General features: G+C 38.4%; 1 protein-coding gene across 1 annotated transcript; it reads right to left on the bottom strand.

Annotated features, from left to right (window-relative positions):
• Window positions 1-21,676, bottom strand: ADSL (adenylosuccinate lyase). The gene is made up of 13 exons (XM_014061317.2): window positions 21,433-21,676; window positions 13,916-14,119; window positions 12,489-12,533; window positions 10,996-11,075; window positions 9,218-9,389; window positions 8,161-8,207; window positions 7,520-7,610; window positions 6,889-6,958; window positions 5,350-5,497; window positions 3,985-4,075; window positions 2,172-2,261; window positions 1,544-1,720; window positions 1-146 (listed from the first exon to the last, which is right to left on the bottom strand). The coding sequence occupies exons 1-13, from the start codon at window positions 21,592-21,594 to the stop codon at window positions 60-62; spliced, it is 1,464 nt and encodes a 487-aa protein (XP_013916792.1). The 5' UTR covers window positions 21,595-21,676; the 3' UTR covers window positions 1-59.
• Window positions 21,677-25,236: the final 3,560 nt, after the last annotated feature.

The raw sequence follows: 25,236 nt of genomic DNA, 5'->3' as shown, positions 1-25,236 counted from the left end.
TTTAATTCTTAAAAGTATTTTATTACTCTTTCAACACAAGGCCGCCATAAAACACTGATTCAAAGAGACAGTTCTATTTTCACACCCATTTTGCTCTGATAAGAGATCAGTGCTGGTTTGACTTCTTCATTCAGGAAACTTGCCACCTGTTGTAAAGAAACAACAATTTAGTTTGAGATCCAATGAATTATAATCCTTTACAATTTGCCATTTTTAAAATCACCATATGAAAACTATCTAGCCGTCACCACCAATGTTTTAAAGGGTTTCAAACTGACGGCCTGTGGGCTGGATGCGTCATGTGCAGGCCATGCCTACCCCAGCTGTGAATGGGAAAAAACATAGTAAAACATCATAGGACGGCAACATGACGTGGCAAGTTTGTTTTAAAGAGCCCTGGAAGTTCAGGTGGTCCAGAATTTTGTAGTCACACAACAGCTGAACAACTCTGATAGAGCAACTTCACTGGCTGCTGGCTTATTTATACAGATACAATTCAAACTCCTAGTTATAAAATAAACCTCTATAGAACTAAGCTTTAATAGTACTTGGAAGCAAGGTATTTGAAAGATACAAAGATATCTTAAGATTTAAGGCATTTGTGAAAGATCCTTCTCTTGAATTTGAGTATCATTGGAGACATATATGGAGAAATATACATTGCAACTACTTTGGAGACGTTTCAGAACTTGGAAAATTAATTTGTATTGTTTTTCTATCATTAGACAAAGACAATTTTATTCAGATAGGTTTCCTATTATAAACTACTTTGGCTGCTGATTTAGATTTTAACTGGTTGGATCAGTGTCTTCTTCCACTTAACAAATGAGTTCTAATTATAGATTAATTGTTTTTGAAAGTAACACTTTTTCAACTTTTAATTATTTTTTTATTCTTAGTCCCTTTCTTATCTACTATTTTTGCTGAAAACTGAGAAATGATTTCAATATATAAAATTGTATAAATAAAAAAGTGCCAACAATTTTGCTCATTGTTATTAAATATTACTTCATATAGAAAGAATGGGCAGTTTTTGATCTAGCAATCTATATTAAAACAGTATAACAAGTCATTTAGTCCATAATACATTAGAATAAAATGAAACACCAATGGATCACCCAAGAATTTAAGAGAATGGAGGTGATTGGGCTAAAAAACCCAACAATTTTAATAAGAGTAAATCTGAATTGGGACATAACAGTTATGGATAAAAAAAAGCTTTCTTCAGGAAAGCTAAAATTAAGAGCAACCTCCCCCGTTTCCCCCAAAATAAGACCTCCCTGGATAATAAGCCCAATCGGGTTTTTGAGTGCATGCGCTAAAATAATCCCCCCCAAAATAAGCCCTCCCCAAAAATATTGCAATACAGCAGTAGCTATGATATGACCACGCTTGCTGCCTCCTGAACCTCAAAAATAATAAGACCTCCCCGAAAATAAGGCCAAGTGCTTATTTCGGGGGTCAAAAGAAAATAAAACCCTCCCTGTCTTATTTTTGAGGAAACACAGTAGTAAGGACACTACCTTTTTCTGCTTTTTCTTACCTGTTGGGAAGCCCGGCCAGTGAAGGATATAGGTTCCAAGAGAGTTTCCAATTGCCCATGGATAGGGCTAAAATAAGGATCAGCACGAATTCGTGCAATGAGGTCATTATCACCTCCTTCTTGCTTCACAACAGCAGCTGCCTGCTGGGACAGAACCCGTATTTTCTCATGACATTCCTATAAGGTAAAAAATGGACAAAGTGTTAACTTGTAAACCAGGAAAATGCTACATCCAACCATTAATATTGAATACAGAGTTTAGGAAGCTCATCCTAGATAGCCCATCTTGCAAACAGGATTTGAGTGTATGAGAAAGCTATTGCAATATTCTCTCTCCACTGGTATCCCAAATGATTATCGGATTTAATATATTTTTCTTTTTAATTTACAATCTGCAATGAGACAACAAAGATACTTCTAAAACTCTTCATTGCTTTATAGAAGAATTTAAGTTAAAAACCAGTCAAAAGCTTACAGTGCGCAAGGTTTTTTTCCAGACCTCATCAGTAGACAAATATTATAAAAAAAACCAACAGAATAGATTTTCCATAAACTTTGTGTAACTCCTGTTTCTTGCATGTATGTTTCTTAGGGGCTGATAACTAAGCATAAGTAATCAACTACTTACCTGGCGATTTCCCCCAGCTTTTACCATAGCCATGATGATATTTTCTGTGGACATGAAAGGCAACTCTTGTTCTATATGCCTTGCAATTACCTAAAAAAAGTGATATAAATCTTTATAGGGTGGATTGTTAATATGGTCTCTTATTCTTATTTATTTATTCAGCAGATGGAACATATCCCCATGATAAAATATATATTTTTTTGTTATGCAGAGGATCTCAGTGGGTATGAAGGAAGCTGCAGAAGCTTATATATATTTTTCTTTTTACGATCCTTTAAACCAGGGGTAGTCAACCTTTTTATACCTACCACCCACTTTTGTATCTCTGTTAGTAGTAACATTTTTTAACCGCCCACTGATTCCACAGTAATGGTGATTTATAAAGTAGGGAAGTAACTTTACTATATAAAATTTATAAAGCAGAGTTACAGCAAACCCCTACTGCCCACCATGAAAGCTGGAACGCCCACTAGTGGGCGGTAGGGACCAGGTTGACTACCACTGCTTTAAACTCTTTGTTTCAGAGTTGAGTCCTGCAACTGAGTGGAGTTGAGTGTTTACTCGCCAGATGCCCTTCCTGACACCCATGTAGAGTTCATAGCAGAGTTCTTTGCGCCCTGATAAAAGAAAAATCTGCCGCTGCCTAGGATTGAACTTTCAACTTTCTGAGTGGGAAGACAGCGCCTTCATCTCTAGGCTATCCTGCCACTCAATTCTAGAATGTTAGATAAGGATTATATTTCTAGATATGTTCCTCAATTTTATGCTTAGAAAATAAACAAAAATAGGTGCAGATAGTTTCTTCAAAGCAAGAAATTGTAACATATTGTTTTTATGCAACAAGTCAGCTTTCACTCCATTTGAAATGTACATGATAAATACAGTAATTATTAAATCAGATACTGTTTCAGTATTATTCTTGTCCCAGGAGCTACACTTTCATTCTTAGAACTGAATTGCATGACCTTTTAAAATCATATACTTGTATTTATTTTCACATTTAAATAAAAAATCAGTTTAGTAAATGTGATCATTTGGAAGATTTGGTGAGATACCCTATCTGGACTCTGCCTAATATTAATCATTATATTGTGTGGTTACTTTGTACCACACAAAATAATTGCTGCAACTCTAAGGTTATCAAATAAAACAATAAAAGAATTTGGTAGGATTGCTTTTAAAGATCTCTTATAGCCTAATGCTGTTAATGGCATGATGGTATGCAACTTTATTTTAGGAAATTTTTTCCATATCAGTTCTTCCTCTGGAGCATACTGATCTTGCTGTTTCAGGGGTGTTCTAGGGCAGTGATAGAGAACCTTTTTGTCACTAAGTGCCGAAAAGGGAGCATGCACGCTCCTCTGGGCTGCCCAGGGGGCATGTGTGCACTGTAAAATGAACTGGCGCGCATGCACCCGTGACGATCAGCTAGCCAGCATGCATGCCCATGCTGGAAAATGGAAGACCAGCTCTTCCACTTTCTGGCACTGCTTGCATGCACAAAGGCTAGGTGATCATTGCACGCTCTTGCGTGCCAGGAACCCGGAAGAGGAACTGGAGATGCCACACATGCCAGGCGACATGGCTCCGTGTTCCAGTTCTGGCCCGTGTACCCTAGATTTGCCATCACGGTTCTAGGGGCTTCTGTGCTCCAAAAGAGAAATGGTTTGTAGTGTTCTTGATGGATAGGCCTGTTTTGCAGCTGGATTACAATTAACACCACAAATTGCATGGAAGATTAAATTGTACACATACCTATATTTCATTTAGTGGAAGAGTGAGTGTTTGCTGTCCCTCTGCTTTTATTTCTTACCTTAGGGTATACTACAAGACCTTCCGAGATATTTTGCAGGGTAGTGAGTATAATATCAGCAGTAAGGAAAGCTTCGGCTAAACATACACGCCTGTAGAAAAAAACAGTACAAGGATAAAAAAAGCAAATGTTTTAATACCCTGTTTCCACAAATATAAGACCTCCCCGGATAATAAGTCCAATCAGGCTTTTGAGCACTTGCGTTAAAATAATCCCTCCCCCCAAAATAATCCCTTCACGAAAATATTGCAACACAGCAGCAGCCACGAGGTGACCTCCTGCACCACAAAAATAATAAGACCTCCCCAAATATAAGGCCAAATGCTTATTTCAGGAGTCAGAAGAAAATAAGATGCTGTCTTATTTTTGGGGAAACACGGTAGCTCAGTGTTCGTTAATCTGATTGTCACTCATATATTCCTCAGGATGCAGAGATGTAAAAAATATTTTAGCCGTGTTAATTTTTCCGGACTAGTGCTTCAATAGCGAGCTAATAAATAAAATATAAAAGGTGCTTTATAGCCCTTTTGTAAGCACTTCTGATTATCATAAAATGTTGTACTGGCTCCTTTCCCCTGCAGTAACATGACTGCATTTCGGACCCTTGGCAATTGGCTCACATTTACGACTCGTTGTAGCATCCTGCGATCAAATGACTGCAATTTGTGATGTTTTTGATTTCTGGTTAAAAAAAAAACAAAAACCAGCCACTCAGGAGAAGGAGTTTGCGTTCATGAGTCTGTGATTTGCGATTATTGTAATTTGGACTTCTGACTGCATGATTTGTATGGTTAATGACCACTATAAAAATGGTTATAAAATTGCTTCTGGTCATGTGGGTGCCTTGACTTGCAACCAAAATTCTGGTACCAATCATGGTTGTAAGTCAAGAGTCTGTATTAATTTGCCTAACTCCCTGCATATTGTAGGAACCCTGGTGATGCAGTTGTTAAACGGTGGTATTGCAGTCAAAATCAATCCACAGCCTGGAATTTGATCCTGGCAGGGCTCAAGGTTGACTCAGCCTTCTAGCCTTCTGAAGTCAGGAAAAGGAGGACACCGATTGTTGGGAACAATATGCAAACAATGCTTTTACTTATAAACTGCTCAGAGGATACTATAAAGTGCGACGGGGTGGTAAATGCTAAATTCTATTGCCTTATTGATTACTATAATATATTAATAGGCAGTCAGTGCTATAGAAAAAGTATTCTATTTGGAAGGATGCTTCACTGAAACTAGAAGTTTACTTGGGGCCTAGATGGCACAGAGCCTGTTACAGTCAACCATATTTTTCTTGTAATTAATTTCCTCCCATAACTTCCAAATACATCAAGAGCATCTCCACGTCATGCAAGTACATACCTGTTTGCACTGTCATCCAAGGTGCGCTCAAACCATTGCACAGAGGCTGTCTGAAGGGGATCCAGGACAAGAATCATAAGATGGCGAGCTAGACTGCAACAGCGTTCTGAACGCATGGGATTCCGTTTATAAGCCATGGCACTTGAACCTTTAAAACAGTTTTAAATAATTGCTCATCCCAAGACAGAATAGTAAAAATGTAAAATGCTGCAAAAACCCCAAACTACAATTGACTGTAATCTGTCCTAGCTTGCAGTGCAAATATAGGACAAACTTTGCTTTAACTGAGGAAAGAATGTAAGGAATCCTTGGGTTCAAAGGATGGAAGGAGCATACAGGTAGTCCTTGACTTATAACAGTTCAATTGGTGACCATTTGAAGTTACAACAGCCCTGAAAAAAGCGACAGCACTATTTTTCACACTTAAAGACCGTTGTGGCATCCCCATGGTCACGTGATTTACATTCGGATGCTTGACAACTAACTCACACTTACGACGGTTGTAGTGCCTCTGGCTCATGTGATTCCCCTTTGTGATCTTCTAGCAAGCAAAGTCAATGGGGAAACCAGATTCACTTAACAATCGTGATATTAATTTAACTACTACAGTGATTCACTTAACAACTATGGCAAGAAAAGTCATAAAATGGGACAAAATTCACTTAATAAATCTCTCACTTAACAACATAAATTCTCGGCACAAGTTGAGGACTACCTGTACAAGATTCTTTAAAGGTGGATACTTATGGCTTCAAAGCTATACATCAATAAGCTTCAGATTTTCAGGGGAGATATACCGTATTTTTCAGACTATAAGACGTACTGGATATAAGATGCACCATGATTTTGAAGACATAATTTTTTTAAAAAAAGTTTTTGCACTCTGCATGTGTCCCGAACCATCTGCATGCCTTGTTTTTTTGAAAAAAAAAAGGCATGCAGAGCTTTGGGAGGCTTGTAGAGTGCTCCTGGGGGGGTGGGGGGGGGGTGGGAAATGAGCAAAAACGGCCCGTTTCTTGCTGATTTTTGCCCTCCCCAACCTTCAGGAGCACTTTGCAAGCCTCCCAAACCCTCTGCATGTCCATTTTTGCAAAGGGGGCGGGATTTTGGTAGACCAAAAGTTCTGTATTCAGTGTATAAGATGCACCCAGATTTTCACTCTCTTTTTTGAGGGAAAAAAAGTTTATCTTACACTCCAAAAAATACGGTAATTTGTCCTTTGATAACTTGCTAATAAAGTTATCTTTAGTAAATATAAAGTTATCTTTAGTAACTTTAGATATGTATTAAATGGCAATTGTAAATTCCATTAAATTTCAGTAGAAATCATATTTATATTATTCTCTGCAATATTTTTACATAAAAAGTATAAAATTAATTTATCAGGAAATCATTTTTAATATTTGCTAAGTGCTATAATAATTTATTTTTAACCTTTGATTTATGTTAAATAAAGATATTGTAGACCAATTTAAAAAGTGCTGAGCAAATTACAAATAAAATAAGTAGAATGAAATTCTATTTTAACTCAGTGCTTACCAATTTGTTCTTTCTCAAAAGGTTCCTCTATTTCTTTGAGGTTGGCCAGAAGGCGGATATCAGTACATATCTAGAAAATAATAATTAATATAAATTCACATGTAAATAAAATCTCTAATAGAATTAGCAAAATAGTAATCTTGAAAGGAGCGCCATTTCGACTGATTGATATTTGCGTTTTTAAAGTCAAGAGTCAAGCAAATAATCTTAAACTGTAGCTTATTTATTTATTGGACTTATAAGATTTAAATTATTTAAAGCTCAGAGTTTGTTCTTTATCATCGTCTTCAGGGGCCATGGCAAATGTAGAGGTGACCCAGTGATATCTGCAATGTGGATAATACTACGGCGATTAGTCCAATTTTGGAGAGAATAGGGGAGGTTTACTAAAATTGGTGCAAAACTCAATAAACTTTTCTGGAGGCTTGTAAACAAGCAAACAAAATCATGCTACCAAAGTTTAGTATTTTGTGGTCAAATGGAACTACTTGATCCGTAATTTGTTCCAATGTCTTTCACTACTGATCACCTTGGCTATGAATTGTAATTCAGCAAAATCACAAAGCTTCTATTGCTATCCATACATTAGAGCTTCTCTCTTCAATGATTGTACATGTAAACCAGTACTTACCTTATGTACAGTTGCCCCAAGACTTGATAGAACAGAGAGAACTTCAATATCTACTTTGCGACTATATGTCTGTCCTGTGATGATATAAGCCCTAAAACCAAACACAAAGTAATATGAAGTTCCTCCTGTGGAGGAATGAACATGCAAAAATGCTTGAATATCATGCCAGATCCATTGATTATTTGATTCTTAAATTGTATTAGACTTGAATAAGCATGAAACAACATAGAAAAATCGTGTGGTTGCATAACTCAAATTTGCATGCGGTAAGGCAGCAGCTAAACACACACAATGAGAATGCTTTGAGTGACAACTACCGGTATTTGTATGCTTCAAAACAAGGCCTAAAATTAGTAGGAATGATGAGCTATACAACATGATAACATTGCAGGGTTGATAATTTTTGGAAAGCAAAAGTCCTGGCTAAATAATAAAATATATATGAATAATCTCAGATGCAGGTCTTAGTATCTCTTAAAAAGGAAAAGATCTTTTCTGAAATTTCAAAAAGCCTCTAGCAAAAAGCCTCTAGGCAATGTACCGCTCTGATTCTAGTTAAGAAAGCTTCCTATATACACCTTAGAAGGTTAGGCTTAAGCACTTCCTTAGTATTAAAGGGAGGGTGTTTTTTTTAAATATACCGCTTAAATCCTGCCATTGATGTCACAAGTCTGTCCAGCTCCTCCACCTTAGGGAAAAAAACAGACAGGAACCTCAGAATGCAGTGACTGAAAAGAAGATCACGATTGTGCTGCCTAGATAGTTTCCCTTTGAACACCATTCTAAAGTCAGCATATTTTATGGGTGACAGTACAGGTAATCCTTGACTTATAACAGTTTGTTTAATGACTGTTTGAAATTACAACGGCAGTGAAAAAGTGACTTATGACAGATTTTTGCATTTACAACCATTGCAGCATCCCCATGGTCCTGTGATCAAAATTCAACTGAGTCATATTTACGACTGTTGCAGTGCCCCAGTTATGTGGTCCCCTGTTGTGACCTTCTGATAAGCAAAATCAATGGAGAAGCCAGATTCTCTTAACAAGCCTCTTACTAACTTCAAAAACTCCAGTGATTCACTTAACAAAGGTGGCAACAAAAGTCATAAAATGGGCAAAACTCACTTAACAAATGTCTGTCTTAGCAACAGAAATTTGGGGCTCAATTGAGGTCGAGGACTTTCTGTTCTATCTTGTAAGCAACTCCTTTACCGCCTGCACTTGTAGTTAACATAGCGTTTCCAGGCCCAGGAAAAGTTATCCTAACATAAAGTTCTAGTTTTTATTGATTTACTTTTCATTTATCAAGTTTAGAAACTGTTCATCTCCCTCATAGAGACTCTGGTAGGTGTACAAAATATTAAAAAGGGAAATGTATGTAAAAATACGTAAGAGGCAAAAATAGTTAAAAGTCAACCTTAAAAATTAAAATATGGGGAGGAGGCTTTCAGGGCACTAACCAACTCCATGGCTCGGTACTCCTCTGTGAATACATTCTGATCTTTTTATTTTATTTTATAATCTTGATAGTATTCTTTTTGGTACTTCTGACATTGTTTTTCAATGATTTTTTTCCATGCCTGTAAATGAGTTTATATATTGCCTTTCTCAATATTTGTAAGGCAATATACAATTCTTAACAAATAAATACTTAACTAGAACACATTTAAGTGAAGTTCCGTGCATCCTTACTTACTTTACTATGATCCCCTTCAAAAAGCTGCAAGAAGCTGGCCTGGGTGCCAGTTGTGCCTTTCACCCCGCGAAATCTCAATTCATCTCGTGCTCTTTCAAAATTGTGAAGGTCTGTGCAGAGATCTTGAATCCATATGCAACAACGTTTACCTACAGTGGTTAGCTGGGCAGGCCTAAAACATCACAAAGACTATTTTTTAAGGACAAGTGCATGAAATTTAATGTTATTACAAAATGACTATATTTGCTTTTAGTTCCATCTTAGTTATAGAAACTGGTAAAAACAAACCATGACTCTTAAGCTTAATAATAGCTATCTCTTAAATTAAATAAGAACCTCTAGATTTGAAGGCTCAGGGAAGGGATATCAAATATTTTACATGATTGCTAATCGGATAGTAGCATATTTTATATTCCATTGGTTTAAACATGTTGGGGAAAAAACACAGGACAGAATTATAGAATATGTACAGCAAAAGACTATGTTATAGGAAACATGACAATTCATAACAGATTTCTTAACTGGCATTTAATGAAGGAAATAAAACTATGATTATAGTGTTCTCATGAGTTATGGTCTTGCTACAAATATTTTAACAGGACTAACCTATGATTTATAACATTTTTGCAAACAGATAAAATCTGTATGTTGAAAGGCCTTCCCCCATAGCATGTTTTTGCCAAGATGAAACTGAATCTTGGTGCTTGGAATTCAATAAATTAGAGTATGTAAATTTTATTGTCCTTAACCATGCTCCACAGAAAAGCTACTACCGTATTTGTCGGAGTATAAGACGCACCAAGGTTTTGAAGAGGCAAATTTAAAAAAAGTAGATAGGTAGATGGAGGGAGAGAGAGGGAGAGAAGGAGAGAGATAGAGAGAGAGTATCAGTAGGTAGATAGAGGGATAGAGAGAGAGAAATAGAAAGAGATGTATAGAGAGAAATACAGTAGATAGGTAGGTTGGTAGGTAGAGGGGTAGAGAGTAGTTAGGTAGGTAGGTAGATAAAGGGAGAGAGAGAGAGAGAAATAGAGAGAGAGAGAGAGAGAAAGAAATACAGTAGGTAGGGAGAGAGAGAGTGCGTAGGTAGGTAGAGGGATAGAGAGAGAGAAATAGAGAGATAGAGAAATACAGTAGGTAGGGAGAGGGATAGACAGAGAGAAATAGAGAGAGAGAGAAATACAGTAGATAGGTAGGTGTATCTGCTGGCACAGCACTTGATCAACGTAATTCTCATCAATCAGTTAAAGAGCTTTCCAAAAGGAAAAAAAAAGTTTTTGCATTCTGCAAACCTCCTAAAAACGGCCCGTTTCCCCCCCCAAAAAAGTCATGAATAGGCTTGGGAGGGGGGGCTTGCAGAGTGCTCCTCGGGGAGTGGGGTGGGAGGCAAAAACGAGCAAAAAAATGGCATGTTTTTTTGTGAGAACGGGCCATTTTTTGTCAAAAAAAAATGCACGCATAGCTTTATGGAGGCTTATAGAGTGCTTCTGGGGGCTGGGGAGGGGGGGGAACGGCCCATTTTTTGCTCAATTCCGCCCTCCCCAACTCCTAGGAGCTCTCTGAATGCTCCATAAGGGTATGCACAGCCATTTTGGTGAAGGGGCGGGGTTTCACGAGGCAAAAAATGCTGTGTTCGGTGTATAAGACGGACCCAGATTTTCAGCCAATTTTTGAGGAAAAAAAGGTGCGTCTTATACTCTGAAAAATATGGTAATGCATAAATCAGAAAAGGTAGCAGCCATGTTACTAAATAATAACATCTTAGGGGAATTACTTACTGGTAGTGAGTGAAGCCTAGGGTGGGCAAGTTGGCATACTTTTTAGCAAAATCTGCCAGACGACTGATTATTGTGGCAAGCTACAATGAAAGGGAAGAAGAATAACATAAATGAAAATAAGAGAAGCATCATCATCATCATTTCATTTGTGGCAGCTTACATGGTTCATCTTCATTATGTATATGGACTATGAGGAAAAAACATTTAAATAATTTTGCACAACTGTTTTCCCCAACTTTAAGCCTTGTTCGCTGACTGCAAATGAAAAGAATAATTCAACATTGTCATGCTCAACCAAGTTTTTGCTTGGAAGAAGAAGAGATGTCAGAGCATGAGAATCAGAAAAGTTTTGATCAAGCACTCAGGTCAGAAAGTAGAGGCTGATGTACAACAGTCGCTACAACAACTTTGTATAGCTCCATTTTTTGAGCCCTAAACAGCACTATCACTGTCGAGTGGAAGACTGAATGGTTGAGGGTTACCAGCTGCAAGTCAGACTTCCTGAGAGAAAAAGCATCCTACAGAATCAAAATTATAATGAATACTGGCTCACCTTGGACAGGCATGGCTACTAGAACCTTTGTCAGAAGTTTAAAAGGTTGCTGGAGACATTGAATTTAATTGGACTTGTATCCCATTTTGGAATTTCAACTGTCATTTGTTTTCTTGGAAATTTCAATGCCAGCATGGATCAAATATTCTTATAGATCAGTGGTTCCCAAACTTGGCAACTTTAAGACTTGTGGACTTCAACTCCCAGAATTCTCCAGCCAGCAGAGCTTGAAGTCCACAAGTCTTAAAGTTGCCAAGTTTGGGAACCACTGTTATAGATCTTACTCTCTACGGTAACATCTGCCTAGTTGTATTCCTTGTCTTTTTCGTTGTTTATTTTATTACTCTATTATCTTCTGTTCTGTTCCCACTCTTTTCATTGCTTCCTTTTTATTGTTGTTAGCCATCTAGAGTGAGAGGCGGCAAATAAATTTAACAAATAAAATAGTAAATAAATAATCTGATCCCTCTTGCATCTGGTATAATATTGTGGTTTTGAATGCACAGATTGTCTTGAATAACTCCTTAGAGCTAGTGTGCTTTCAGGATGAATTTATTGGCTCACAACTTCAACTTTATATTTTCTCTTACAACTAGGCAGAACATAAATGTGCAGGGTCAATTGGGAGTAGCTGCTGCACAGGTAGGTATCAAATGCATTAAACTCTTGAGGAAAAAGGTATGACAAATACAAAAGGGCATAACATATTTAAGTCTACTCTTAGAATTGTTAGTACTACTTAGTAAAGGCCCAAGTCAGAAAGAAGGGTTCCATTCCCCATATGTACTTCACAGAAAATCAAGAAATGCCCTGAATCTACTCTTTTCTCCTGAATGTTTTGCCATTGCCTCGGAATCTGTTTCCATTTCTATAGTTAACTTCAACAAACAGCCATTTGTCAATTAATAAAGCCCCTGTCTTATGAAAAAATGCATGTTACCTTGGGAAGAAGCAGGTTGAATCCATCTCGAAGAACTATCAAGTCCTAATAGAAAGAAAAATTGTAAAGTCAGATAAGATAACTTTTATTATTATGTTTTACTGTTGAGCACACTGTCACACATTAAAAGTAAAATTCTGTTTCCTATAATTTCTCAAAATAAATTACATATCTACAAACACACATACATAACAGATACAATTCTATACAATGTGTTTGCTGATATTTATTTTTCAGTGTGGATTGCAACTGTATAATTACTCTAACAATAAATACCTTTACAAAATCTAAAATTTCAATGAATCTAAACGCTCCAATAAATATTGATAAGTCCAGTGTGAATAAGATTGCAGTATAAATACCTAACAAATTGCAAAGTGTCTAAAGTTAAATTAGAATTAATGGGATTTTTTAAAACAGATGATAAAATTGTGCTAGAAGAGAAAATGGGAACCCTAAAGAACTTAATTTTATTTCTGAGAATGTAGGCAGATGCTTCTATCTGAGCTAGATTCTTCAGGAGTAGGAGCAGATGAACTGAGACAAATAAAGGCAAATGTATTGACCAACTAGCAAAAAATGACTACTCTGCCTGAAGATATGTGAACTTATCTAATAAAAGCACAGGTAGAAAGTAACAGCAGGATGATGAAACTAGCTTGACGTACAACAGGAATTGGACCTCCCACACTTCTAGCAGGATAGCTGGCTTAGCTGTCCATTGTAGCTTCACAGTTTTGCTTCTCTCTCTGGCCAGGGTACCCCAAGTGAGGGTCCCTGGGCACCCTGAGAACATTAAACTGTGTAAATTAGATGGTCCCCAAAGTTGAATTATAAAAAGCCAAATCAGATTTCTTCTACCTTCTCTCCTTTTGGTCATGTGATTAAAATCCAGTCATTTGACAATTAGTATGTATTTATGATGATTGTAACACCCTGAGTTCATGTGATTCCCATATGGGATTTTCCTAGCTGGCTTTCAACAAACAAAGTCAATGGGGAAAGTCAGGTTTGTTTAATAACCATAAGATTCAGTTAACAATTACTAGGCAAAATGTTTAATGACTGCAGTGAAAGAGGTCATAAAATTGGGTGTGACTCACTTAACACCACTTTCATTTACTTAGCAATGGAAGTTCGGGTCCCAACTCTGGTTGTAACCCAAGAACTCTAAAGGCTATTTATACATATATAAAAATAGGCATTTAAAAATAACAATCAACCTTAAAAATTGAGAATTGAAACTAAATTAAATACAACTCCAAGCAGAAGGAGTGGTAAGTACACCCATCTCAAAGCCATCTAAATAAGTCTCTGACTCCTTGGGATCTCCAGGCATGCTGTCATAACCAAGTCTTAAGGAATGTCTGGAACATCAGCAAACAGGTTGATTCAATAAATTTATTCATTTTGGGGTGTTATTTTACCGTATTATCTCCCACATAACAAGAAGTTGCTCCAAGGTGAATGATTCCTGCAGCTTTTGGACAACAATGGGCAAATGTATGTACATGAGCCATTACATCATGACGCAATCGTTTCTCTTCCTCTGCTGCCATTTTGAAGTCTATGTTGTCCAGATTGTCTTCCATTTCCTTTATTTGTTCATCTGTGATGGGCAGGCCCAATGACTAAGGAGGGAAAGTTTCTTAAATTAGAAGGTGCATGATCCTCAATTGAAGGCAGCCAACAGAGAATAAGTAGTTACTTTGGGATTTTAACTTTTGGCAGAAATAACTCTTTCACAATTAACTAAGAAAGCATTGTTAAGCTGCAAATTTCCAAGCAGCAGAAAACAGCCCTCCTACTTTACAATTTGAGAATTATTTCTGCTTGTACGATTGAATCTAATACAGGTAAGCCTCTAATGAACATTCATTTAACAATGGTTCAAAGTTACGCTGGCTTCAGAAAAAGTGAATTACAACTCATTTTTGAAGTTATGACCATCAAACCACCCCCTTTGGTCACATGATCAAAATTCAGATGCTTGGCAAAGGTCTCATATTTACAACAGTTGCAGTGTCTTAAGGAGACATGATCACATTTTATGACCTTCCCAGCCAGCTTCCGACAAGCAAAGTCTATTGAAGAAGTCAGGTACACTTAAAGATGAATGGTTCATTTAATAGCCATATGATTCACTTAATGAGTATGGTGATTTCCTTAACAATTGTGGTAAAATGGTCAACAAATCTGGCCATATGATGATTCACTTAGTGACTGCATTGCTTAGTCATTAACATTCTGGTCCCAATTGTGGTTGTAAGTTAAGAACTACCTGTTCCTAATAATCAGACACAGAAGAGCATTTATTTATTAAACTTATATGCTGCCCATTTTGCCTAGAGCTGTGATGGCGAACCTGTGGCACGCAGCACCCTCTTTTTGGGCACGTGAGCTGTTGCCCCAGTTCAGTTCTGCCGCGCATGCCTCTCGCCAGCCAGCTGGTCGTCAGGTCTCTGCTGCGCATGCGGGGTGCACGTGTGCGGGGGTGTGCATGCATGCACAGGAGGAGGGGTGCATGCAGGGGGAACAGGGGTCAAGTAACCCAAGTAAAAGAATTTCAAAAATAATCTCCAAGAGTTAAGAAAGTGGCAATTAGATACATGGAGACAGACTAAAGATTAAGAGGCGAAAGAAATGCCCAATGGAAGCTTTAAAATATAGAAAGCCTGGAAATGAGCTAAAAATAATTGGAAAGGTGGTTATTAGGAGAAACGGCCTTTCTTATTTTTATTTTTAAACCCCCTGGATTTATCTGACAAGCTTTTTGATGAACCCTGTTCAAGGTGGGAATTTGGAGCAGGGGAGCCATCTACTGGAAGAAATAGAGCATTACAGTGTGGGTAAAACTAGTAAAAATGAGAATTGTTTAATACAAATAAAGGAAGGAGAAGAGACACTAAACAATGGTGAATTTGAAAGAATGATATGCTCTCATTGGCCAGTTGGCAGAGCCAGATCTTCAGGCCCTTTTGGAAGGCCAAAAGGATAGGCATGGATCTCACCTTGGGAGAGGCGGAGGCATGATGTTCCGGAGGGCAGGAGGCATGGCAGAAAAGATTCTAGTTATCTAAAATCAATACGACCTGTTACCATATAAATGTCCCAGGAATTTTTTATATAGTAATTTTATTAAAGATTGCAATTACAAAAGTAAAAAATAAAATAATTAAAAGAAAAATAGAAAGTGCAGAAAAGAAAGAGAAAAGAACAAAGAAAATAATGAAGAAAAGGAAATGTATGAATAAATTTCCCTTTACCATCACAAGTATAAACAATTTTAGTAACTTAGCATTTTCTCTTAAAATAGTTGATGCTATCATTCAGACTTGATGCACCCAAAATGTCTTTGCATAAGTTGGAATGTTTCTCATATGTAAAAGTAAACACGATATTCCTTGATGTCTTGATAACAAGATAACATTTTTCTTCTATATTTAATTCATCATAACTCATTGTGTCTTGCTGTTGACATCTTGCCTCTTGCTGTCCAGGAAGTAAAAACTAACTTGTAACAAGTGACTATGCCCTCGCAGGTTGTATTTATTTATTAAATATATTATGGCCACATAGTCCAGAAAATTCTGGGTAACCTATAATAGCCAAATATACAATTTTTATGCAAATTGTATATGCAAAAACCATAATGTGACCATCTGGACTAAAAAGCAATTTAAAAAAATGACAGGGGTTCCAGACACACCAACTCCATGCCTGGGAATAGAATCAGATCTTAAGAGGGTGCCATATATATTTCTTAGGGGCAGGGGAAGCTGTTTTGGAGAGCAGAGCAATGACAGAGAAGGCAATCTTCCTTGGTCCCATAAGATGACAATGTATCCACAATGCAGTTTAATCCTAATCATATTTTATTATAGTGCCTCTTTTATAAAGAGTAGAAATTATTGACACTTTTTATTTGACATTCTAGGATGCACAAATTGCTTTTATATTCAAGTGCTGCTAATAGAATTGTACATCCTTAGCAGTGGCCAATTCTATTGTGCTGCATTTAAGATCAGAAGTCAATTTCTGACTTAGCAACATAAATACTGTTCCTGGATAAGAACTTTAACTTAGTTTAGTTTAGTTTTCTTTCTGTCTGGCATTTATTCTATATTCCAACTGAAGGGCACATTTCCCGGCAGTAAACTGAATAACAAGAAACCAATCCCCCGCCCCCTAACTGAAATCACATTCTCCCATGGCAACTGAAGGGGGCATCTTACTAACAATTTGGCAGAGCCTTGATGGAACAAACAGGTGCACAGAGTGTTTCCTCTCTATTTGAATATGAATCTGAAGATCAAGATCAGAGCTGTGACTTCTTGGGAATGCAGACAGTTAAAAATAACAGATTATCTTTTCAAATTAGGACACAATATATACCGTATTTTTCGGAGTATAAGATGCACCCATGATTTTGAAGAGGTAAATTTTAAAAAACGTTTTTGCACTCTGCATGCCTTGTTTTTTGCAAAAAAAGGGGGGGCATTCAGAGCTTTGGGAGGCTTGTAGAGAGCTCCTGGGGGTTGGGGGGGGGGGAAATGAGCAAAAAATGACCTGTTTTTTGCTCTTTTTTTGCCCTCCCCCAGCCCTCAGGAGCACTTTGCAAGCCTCCCAAATCCTCTACACATCCATTTTGCAAAGGGGGCTTGCAAAGGTTTTGGTAGATCAAAAATGCTGTATTCAGTGTATAAGACACACCCAGATTTTCACCCTCTTTTTTGAGGGAAAAAGGTGCGTCTTATACTCCAAAAATATGGTATTGCATATATATATATATATATATATATATATATATATATATATATATATATATATATATATATATATATATATATATATATATATATATATATATATATATATATATATTAGAATACAAGTTGTTTCCTTGAAGCTTGGTTTGATACCAAGCTTTAATCTGATGAGACAGCCAACTCTATAATGAATACTGTATAAGGTCTAAGCTGTATTGGATAGCCCTGCCTAACTGCATCTGCTTTTCTGTTCCATAACTATTTTTTTTAAAAAACTCCAAAGCTTCAAATAATATTATAAATTAAAAAATACTCCCAGTATGAAGAACACACACAGCTATGGACTTTTAATAAATGTTTATTTAGCTCTCTTAATTTGACTTGCCTGGCTCCTCTATCATAATGTTCAGCAACCTACTATCAGAGAATTAAAATTACATACTGCAGAAACTTACTATCCACATACATACACTTCATTTATACCATTTGCATGGTTACACATAACAATGGCTCTTTAGGACTAATAAAATAGGCAACATAAAACTGAAATGAAACAGGCTCTCTAAGGGTTTCTGGCTTAGGGTGTGGAAGAAATAAAAGAATTCTTACATTCTAATGCATTCAGTATTTGCTAAACAGAAACTGTTGGAGTCTGGTATAATCTTCCCAAACCTGGTGCCCCCTAAATGTATCAATTTACAACTCAGTGGTTGACTGAGAAGTATAAGCACTATAATACAACAAGCAAAAAATTGTATTATGGAAGGATAGAATAGCATGAGAGGCATTTTGTCTAGCTGAATGAACTCTCATTTGCTTTGTTACACTATGTTAGGAATATAATCTAACGGTTGGGTTGGCAATATATAAATCATATAGCAATGCTGCACCCGTTTCTTTAAATCATTCTGTAAAATGTGAATGGCTGCTGTTTCCCCAATCGGCCATAAGAAGAAGCCAGAACGACTGTTAGCTATCTGTTTGTTAGATGCTGGGCTGATCTGATCTGAGTGTTTTGGAAGCTGGCTGTTAGAAAGTGCCGTGAGCTATTGTAAGTTTTGCAACTGCTGGCAAACTTTGAGTACCAGATTGTTTGTATAATTATGGACTATTTTATTTGGATTATCCCTTAACTGAAAGACATTGATGACTGACTGTCTTATCCGTGTATGACTTGGACTGTTTGATGGACTCTGATACCTCTATTTCCACGAAAGTAAAAGCCTATTTAAACTGCAGTGTCTCTGTATGCTGGTTTGTGTGTTCTCCAACACAACTCTCACAACGCTTCTCTGAACGCACTCGCTCTCCCAACGGGGAGCTTACCTAACACAATATATAGTCCTTTCCCTAAAACTGCTGGTAGAGTTCTTTATTTTTGCAGAATCCTTTCCAGCATTACATTCTTACTATAACTTTAGGACATTTCGGGATGAGAAAGTAAACAATGGATCAATCTGAAAGTTTAATGCATCTGTAGCTTGCCCTAAAGGAGGGAGGGGAAATTTAGGTTGCAAAGGATGCCAAGACTCCCCCAAACTTGCTCATCTCCAACAAATTAAGAATAATATTCATGAAGATTTCAGGCAAAAGAATGTAATAGTGGCAGCAGATTTAACATTTGGAAGAGAAGATAAAGTCAACTTTGTTAACTCATGTCTCACAACAAATGTACCTGAAATGAAGTATATATTAAAACATTATTATAGCTTAATAAAATTATAATTCCTTCTAAGTTGAATAAAAAAATAGAGCATGTAATATGTGATACACAAAAAAGAAACAGCCTAATATTATAAACAGTTGAGAAATTATGTTCAGATTTTTGCTACTCTCCTCTTGGCAAAAAAGTGAACTATTTTGAAATACATTTGCTTCATACCACATGTACAATGTGACAATGTAATGATTAATACCACATGTACAATATGATAATGTAATGATTAATCTGAATACAGGCTGGGAAAACAGAAACTGCTACAGGTGATGCAATTCACAAACTGCAACTTTCAGGGTTGACTTACGATTGTCAAGTTATCTCACAACTATATGTGAAATCTGTTTGCTTACATCAGTTTTTATGTATTTAGAAAGTGTAGCTACGTCAAAACTGTTCTCCAGCTACAGTAATGATGGTAAAAAACATAATCAAGATTTTGAAACTTGTTTAGAAGTTTCAGAAAGAGGGTAGGAAAAATGTTTCTTTAATGACAATATACAGTACTTACTCAAAACTAACTTAAGTTTTATGAGTTACTAGAATGAAAATGAAGAATAACAAGTCCAAGTGGCTGTGGATGTTGCCCCCCCAAGGATAGCCCAGATAGTCTGGGGGGTGAAAATTTACACCCCTCAGAGAGGGTCCGCAACTTGGGGGTCCTCCTGGATCCGCAGCTGACATTAGAACATCACTTGTCGGCTGTGACCAGGGGGGCCTTTGCCGAGGTTCGCCTGGTGCACCAGTTGCGGCCCTATTTGGATCGGGAGGCACTTCAAATGGTCACTCACGCCCTCGTCACCTCAAGACTTGACTACTGTAACACGCTCTACAAGGGGCTGCCCCTGAAAAGTGTTCGGAGACTACAATTGGTCCAGAATGCAGCCGCGCGAGCGATATTGGGTGTACCAAGATACACCCATGTTATACCTATCCTCTGCAAGCTGCACTGGCTTCCTATCGGTCTCCGAACGCGATTCAAGGTGCTGGTTATTACCTTTAAAGCCCTACATGGCCTAGGACCCGGATATCTGCGAGACCGTCTTCTGCCGCATACCTCCCAGCGGCCGATAAGATCGCACAGGGTGGGCCTTCTCCAGGTGCTGTCAGCCAGACAATGTCGGCTGGCGGCTCCCCGGGGGAGGGCCTTCTCTGTAGCTGCTCCGATCCTATGGAATGAACTACCCCCAGAGATCCAGACCTTGCCCACTCTCATGGCCTTCCGAAAGGCTATCAAAACCTGGCTATTCTGGCAGGCCTGGGGCTGTTGACCTCATGACTGTGGTCCAGCCCCAACCAGACTGAGTGCATGATGTGGTTTTAATCTGTTTTTCTCTGCTTTTAATTTTTTAATTCTTTTTAAAATGTGTTTTCTGTAAGCCGCCTGGAGTCCTTCGGGATTGGGCGGCCTATAAATTTATTAAATAAATAAATAAATAATAATAATAACAACAACAACAAATAACAAATAAAAGAACAAATAAAAGCAGTTAGTATTTCCTAACTATATGCCTTTGAATTCCTACAAGCCTTCTCAGCTCAGGGATTTTTGGGCTACATAATGTTTATTGCTTAAACAATATGCTCTTGTCAGAGATATATTCTCTTATTCCAATAAAGGTTGTTTTACACAGGTAGTTCTTTTAAATAACTATTTGTTCAACAACTGTTCAAGCTTACGACAAGGCTGAATGAGTGGTAGCTATGACTGATTCTCAGAGTTCTGGCTGTCCCCAGTCATATGATTGTGATCTGGGAAGTCAGCACCCAGCTCACGATTATGTATTTTGGAACTCATTGTATGCCTTTGTATTCTATTCAATTGTACATTATTTCATCTCACACCTTTATTTTATCTTATTGTATCTTCACCTTACCTCATTTAATCATGCCTTATTGTGTCTGATGTCCATTGCATTGATATGGTCAAGACAGTAATCAATAAAAAATATATATTTATATACCGGGATGGGTGGGGTGGGATGGGGCAGAACGAAATTGATGAGAAGGTGTACAAAAAGTATGGAATCCCTTGTGTCTAAGATAAGGCTGCTTTCTCCCACACCTCGTTCCTTTCCAAGCCAATTTCTACAATCCCCAGCAAAACGTGCTGACCTGAAGTTCTGTAGCCTCTACCCCGCGGGCAAGGGATTCTGGCTAGGAGTTACCGGATTGTAAAAAGTGTGACTGCGGTATTAGCTTCCGAGGGTTTCAAGCGGGAAATAAGCATGAATGGAGCAAAAAGGGGCGGAAGAAGCAGCGCTGTTCGGCCCAGCGACGCCAATCCAAAGCCTACGCTTCCCGTCACCCAAGCGATTGTCTGCCTCTCCATTTAAACACTGGCGTACAGCATTGGGGCTGTTTCTCCCGAGCTGCCGTGATCTGGATGACCGCGACCCCGAAACCTCTAAGCACCAGTCTAGATTATCCTAATCAGCCAACCATGCCGGCCCCGCACCTTCTCAGCCTGGGCTAGGTAAAGCCAGAGTCTCCGCCAGGTGCTGAACTTCTTCCTCTCGCTGAAGTTATAGGCCATGTCGGGGCTGGCATAGCGGGAGACGAGAGGGGAACGGTAGCGGCTGAAGACGTCTTCCTCGCCGGCGGGATTTAGAGAAGCCATCGGGACGGGCTGCAGCGGAGAAGTCTCGTCGGTCGCAAGCTCAGCGGGAAGGCTGAAGTCCGCCAAAGACCGGAATAAGAAGTGCGACAAAGTCCGGCCTCCGCTTGGCCCAGCCTCCTACCTTTTGCCCCCCTTCCACATGGCGACAGATTGGCCCGGAACGAGCGATCGCCGCAGCGACCTCTGGTGCTTGGGCGACGCCGCGATCGGTATTGCTGCTCCCGGACGGATAAAGTGGTGGTTGTTATAAATTCGACAACTCTTAAGATGTGTGGAGTTCAATTCTCAGAATTTCCCAGCCAGCATTCTGGGATTTGAAGTCCACACATCTTAAAGTTGCCAAATTAACAGATTAAGAGAGTTGGAAGGAACCTTATAGGTCAGTGATGGCTAACCTTTTTGTTGTCACGTGGGAAAAGCACACCCATAATACAATGGTGCACAATACGCCCCCTGCGTACCCTGTCCCCCTGTGCATGCGTGACCCTCCCACTCCCCCACTGTGCATGCACATGTGACCACCCACCACCCCACCACTCTGCAGCCCATTTTGGGCCTAGCAGGCCTCCCTAAAGTCCCCTGGGACCAAAACTGGGGTGTGCGCAGACCCCCCCCCATGTGTGTGCATCTCCTGCATGCTTCCCACCCATGTGGCAGAGACCCAAAAATCAGCTGGCCAGCAGGAGGCCCACGTGTGTGCGCGGTTGACCTGAGTTGGGGCGACGGCTTCTGTGCCCGCAGAGAGGGGCCAGTGTGCCATCTGTGGCACATGTGCCATAGATTCACCATTATGGTTATAGGTCATCTAGTCCAACACACACCCCAATGTTCCCTGAAATAAGGGTAAATTCAGAATCCGCTGAATTTCTATCCCTGTTTGCTGAAGAGAGATGCTTCTCTTTGTCCTCAAACATCAACTATCATGTAAGGCAGATGATAGAATTGTCTTTGGGGAATACGTTTTCATTTGAGTGCGGTTTCTTTTTCCTCACTTTGAATACCATATGAGGGTACCCAGGCAACATCGCATTGAAGTTTCCTTCCTCTCATCTTTAACCGATTAGAAATACAGTCCTGGACAAGTTCATTTAGTGATCGTTCAAAGTTACAATGGCTTACGACCATTTTTTCACACTTACAACCATTGCAGCATCCCTGTGGTCATGTGTTTCTGCATTTTGATGTTTTAATTTTGTAAACATACACTTAGCAATTTTGTATATGTGTGTGTTGAAGAAAAACCAAGACCAAAAAGAACTGTGCATAGGAAAGAAAGTGATTGGCCACTGCTTTTCTAGAATACAAATGTGAAGGTCATAGCAACAGGGAATTATATATCCCGCAGTTGAGGTTTAACAATTTGCAAGTCTAGGGGTTCCTTAAGCTGTTTAGAAGTCTCTTGGTATGAGTGTAGTACAGGAGTATCCAAAGTGTATATATGTCCTAGACCACGTATGAATATCACTTCTAGTACTTGTACTACTCATAGAACTCAAAAATATTGTACTCAAAACCTAGAATAAGTGCATAAAATTTAGTGGAGGAAGATTAGTGAGGTTCTGAGTGAAATCTCAAGATCTAAAAAATTATAAACCAAACAGTATAATCTTTCTCAAAGGGCTGATGCTACCAGACAAGAGATTGCATTAGAATAAATCACAGTTGAATGTAATGGATCGTGTACTCCCTGTTAAGTCCATTATCCGCTATCCTTTTAGTGCAGGGATCCCCAAACTTGGCAACTTTAAGACTGGTGGACTTCAATTCCCAGAATTCTCCAGCCAGCTCTGTTTTAGTGTATAAAACCTAAATCTTCTGATGATGGGAGGCAATGTCATAGACTAGAATTCATTCTTCTGTACACCTAAAGAGCTAAGAACATAACTGTGGCCATACAATTATTTAGTACTAAACTTATGTCAGATACGTGTGCACAATAACTTAAAAGCCTTTAGATATAATTGAATCCAGATTTCTAGGAGTGTTATTCTACACTTCCTGAGTCTCAAATGCACCATTTCAAACAGAAACTGAGATAATTCTGCTAAAATCAAAGGTTTGCATATGCCAGTTTTATTTGTGGCTCAAGCTCCACTTTTCTAGGGACTCCCTGATTGCCATGATTGTTTTAGATATTTCTCCTCCTCCTAGAAAGCAAAAACCAGAATAATTTATGCCAGTGTATGTCTTTTTAAATTCAGCCTTCAAGTATAGGGTTATTAAGCTAAAGTCACTGTCTGTCCGTGGTTGCTTTGGGGAGGTTATCTAATAAACCTTTTGCAACGCAAACCTGTCTGTGACTTAGAGAAACCAAGGTGGCGCAGCACTCAAGGCTACTTCAGCTGACTGCAGTTCTGCAGTTCAGCTGTTCAAATCTCACCGGCTCAAGGTTGACTCAGCCTTCCATCCTTCCGAGGTGGGTAAAGTGAGGACCCGGATTGTTGGGGGGCAATATGCTGACTCTGTAAACTGCTTAGAGAGGGCTGAAAGCCCTATGAAGCGGTATATAAGTCTAACTGCTATTGCTATTGCTAAATTTCTTAGCCCGTATAATTCTTAGAGACAGTTTCTAGAGCAATGGTTCTCAACCAATTGATTGGGACCCCTTTGGGGGTCGAACAACCCTTTCACAGGGGTCGCCTAAATCCATCGGAAAAGATGTATTTTCGATGATCTTAGGAACAGAGACATCAATTTTATGGTTGGGGGTCACCACAACACGAGAAACTGTATTAAAGGGTCGTGGCATTAGGAAGGTTAAGAACCACTGTTCTAGAGCATCTTGTGTCCTACTTTTATCATTCTGTGTTTCATTAGTTATATGAACAATTTCACTTCCTTCTAATGGGCAGAGAAGAATACTAATGTCTCTTGGAGAGTTGCAACATTTCTTTCAGCTACCCCTGCCTTACATAGAAAACTATTTTGCCTTACAGAACCCCACTAATATATTTCATTTTTTCCTCTTCTGAAATGTCTTTTGTTATTTTATGTATTAGTCCTGTTGTATTACCAGTCACTGAGCCATTCTCACATTGTTTAATATTATACAGGTAGTCCTCAACTTACAACCGTTCATTTAGTTTGAAGTTACAACAGTATTGAAAAAAGTGACTGACCATTTTTCATACTTACGACCATGGCAGTATCCCCATGGTCATGTGATTTACATTCAGATGCTTGACAACTGATTCACATTTATGGCAGTTCCGGTGTCCCTGGGTCTTTTATGATGGTCTGACAAGCGAAGTCAATGGGAAAACCAGATTCACTTAACAATCATGTTACTAATTTAACAATTGCAGTGATTCACTTAACAAATGGAGCAAGAAATGTTGTAAAATGGGGGAAAACTCACTTAACAAATTTTTCACTTAGCGACATAAATTCTGGGCTCAATTGTGGTTGTAAGTCCAGGATGACCTATATATTGTAAGCTGCCAAGAATTTTCTGGAGTGGGAAGCCATAATTAATGAAATAAATAAAATATAAACCTTTTAGTTTATTCACAAGATAAATTATATTGCTGTTAATTAGCATTGTTTTCTTATAGTATTGCATTTATAGGGTTACAACGTTGTGAATTCGTTTTTAGTTTTTTAAAAAAATGCAGTTGTGATATGAGAATATATATATATATT

The sequence above is a fragment of the Thamnophis sirtalis genome, unplaced genomic scaffold (assembly GCF_051295495.1).
Source record: "Thamnophis sirtalis isolate CommonGarterSnake01/CBP01778 unplaced genomic scaffold, rThaSir2_p1.2 scaffold_9, whole genome shotgun sequence".
Classification (NCBI taxonomy): Eukaryota; Metazoa; Chordata; class Lepidosauria; order Squamata; family Natricidae; genus Thamnophis; species Thamnophis sirtalis.
This window is presented reverse-complemented; position numbering and strand designations above follow the sequence as displayed.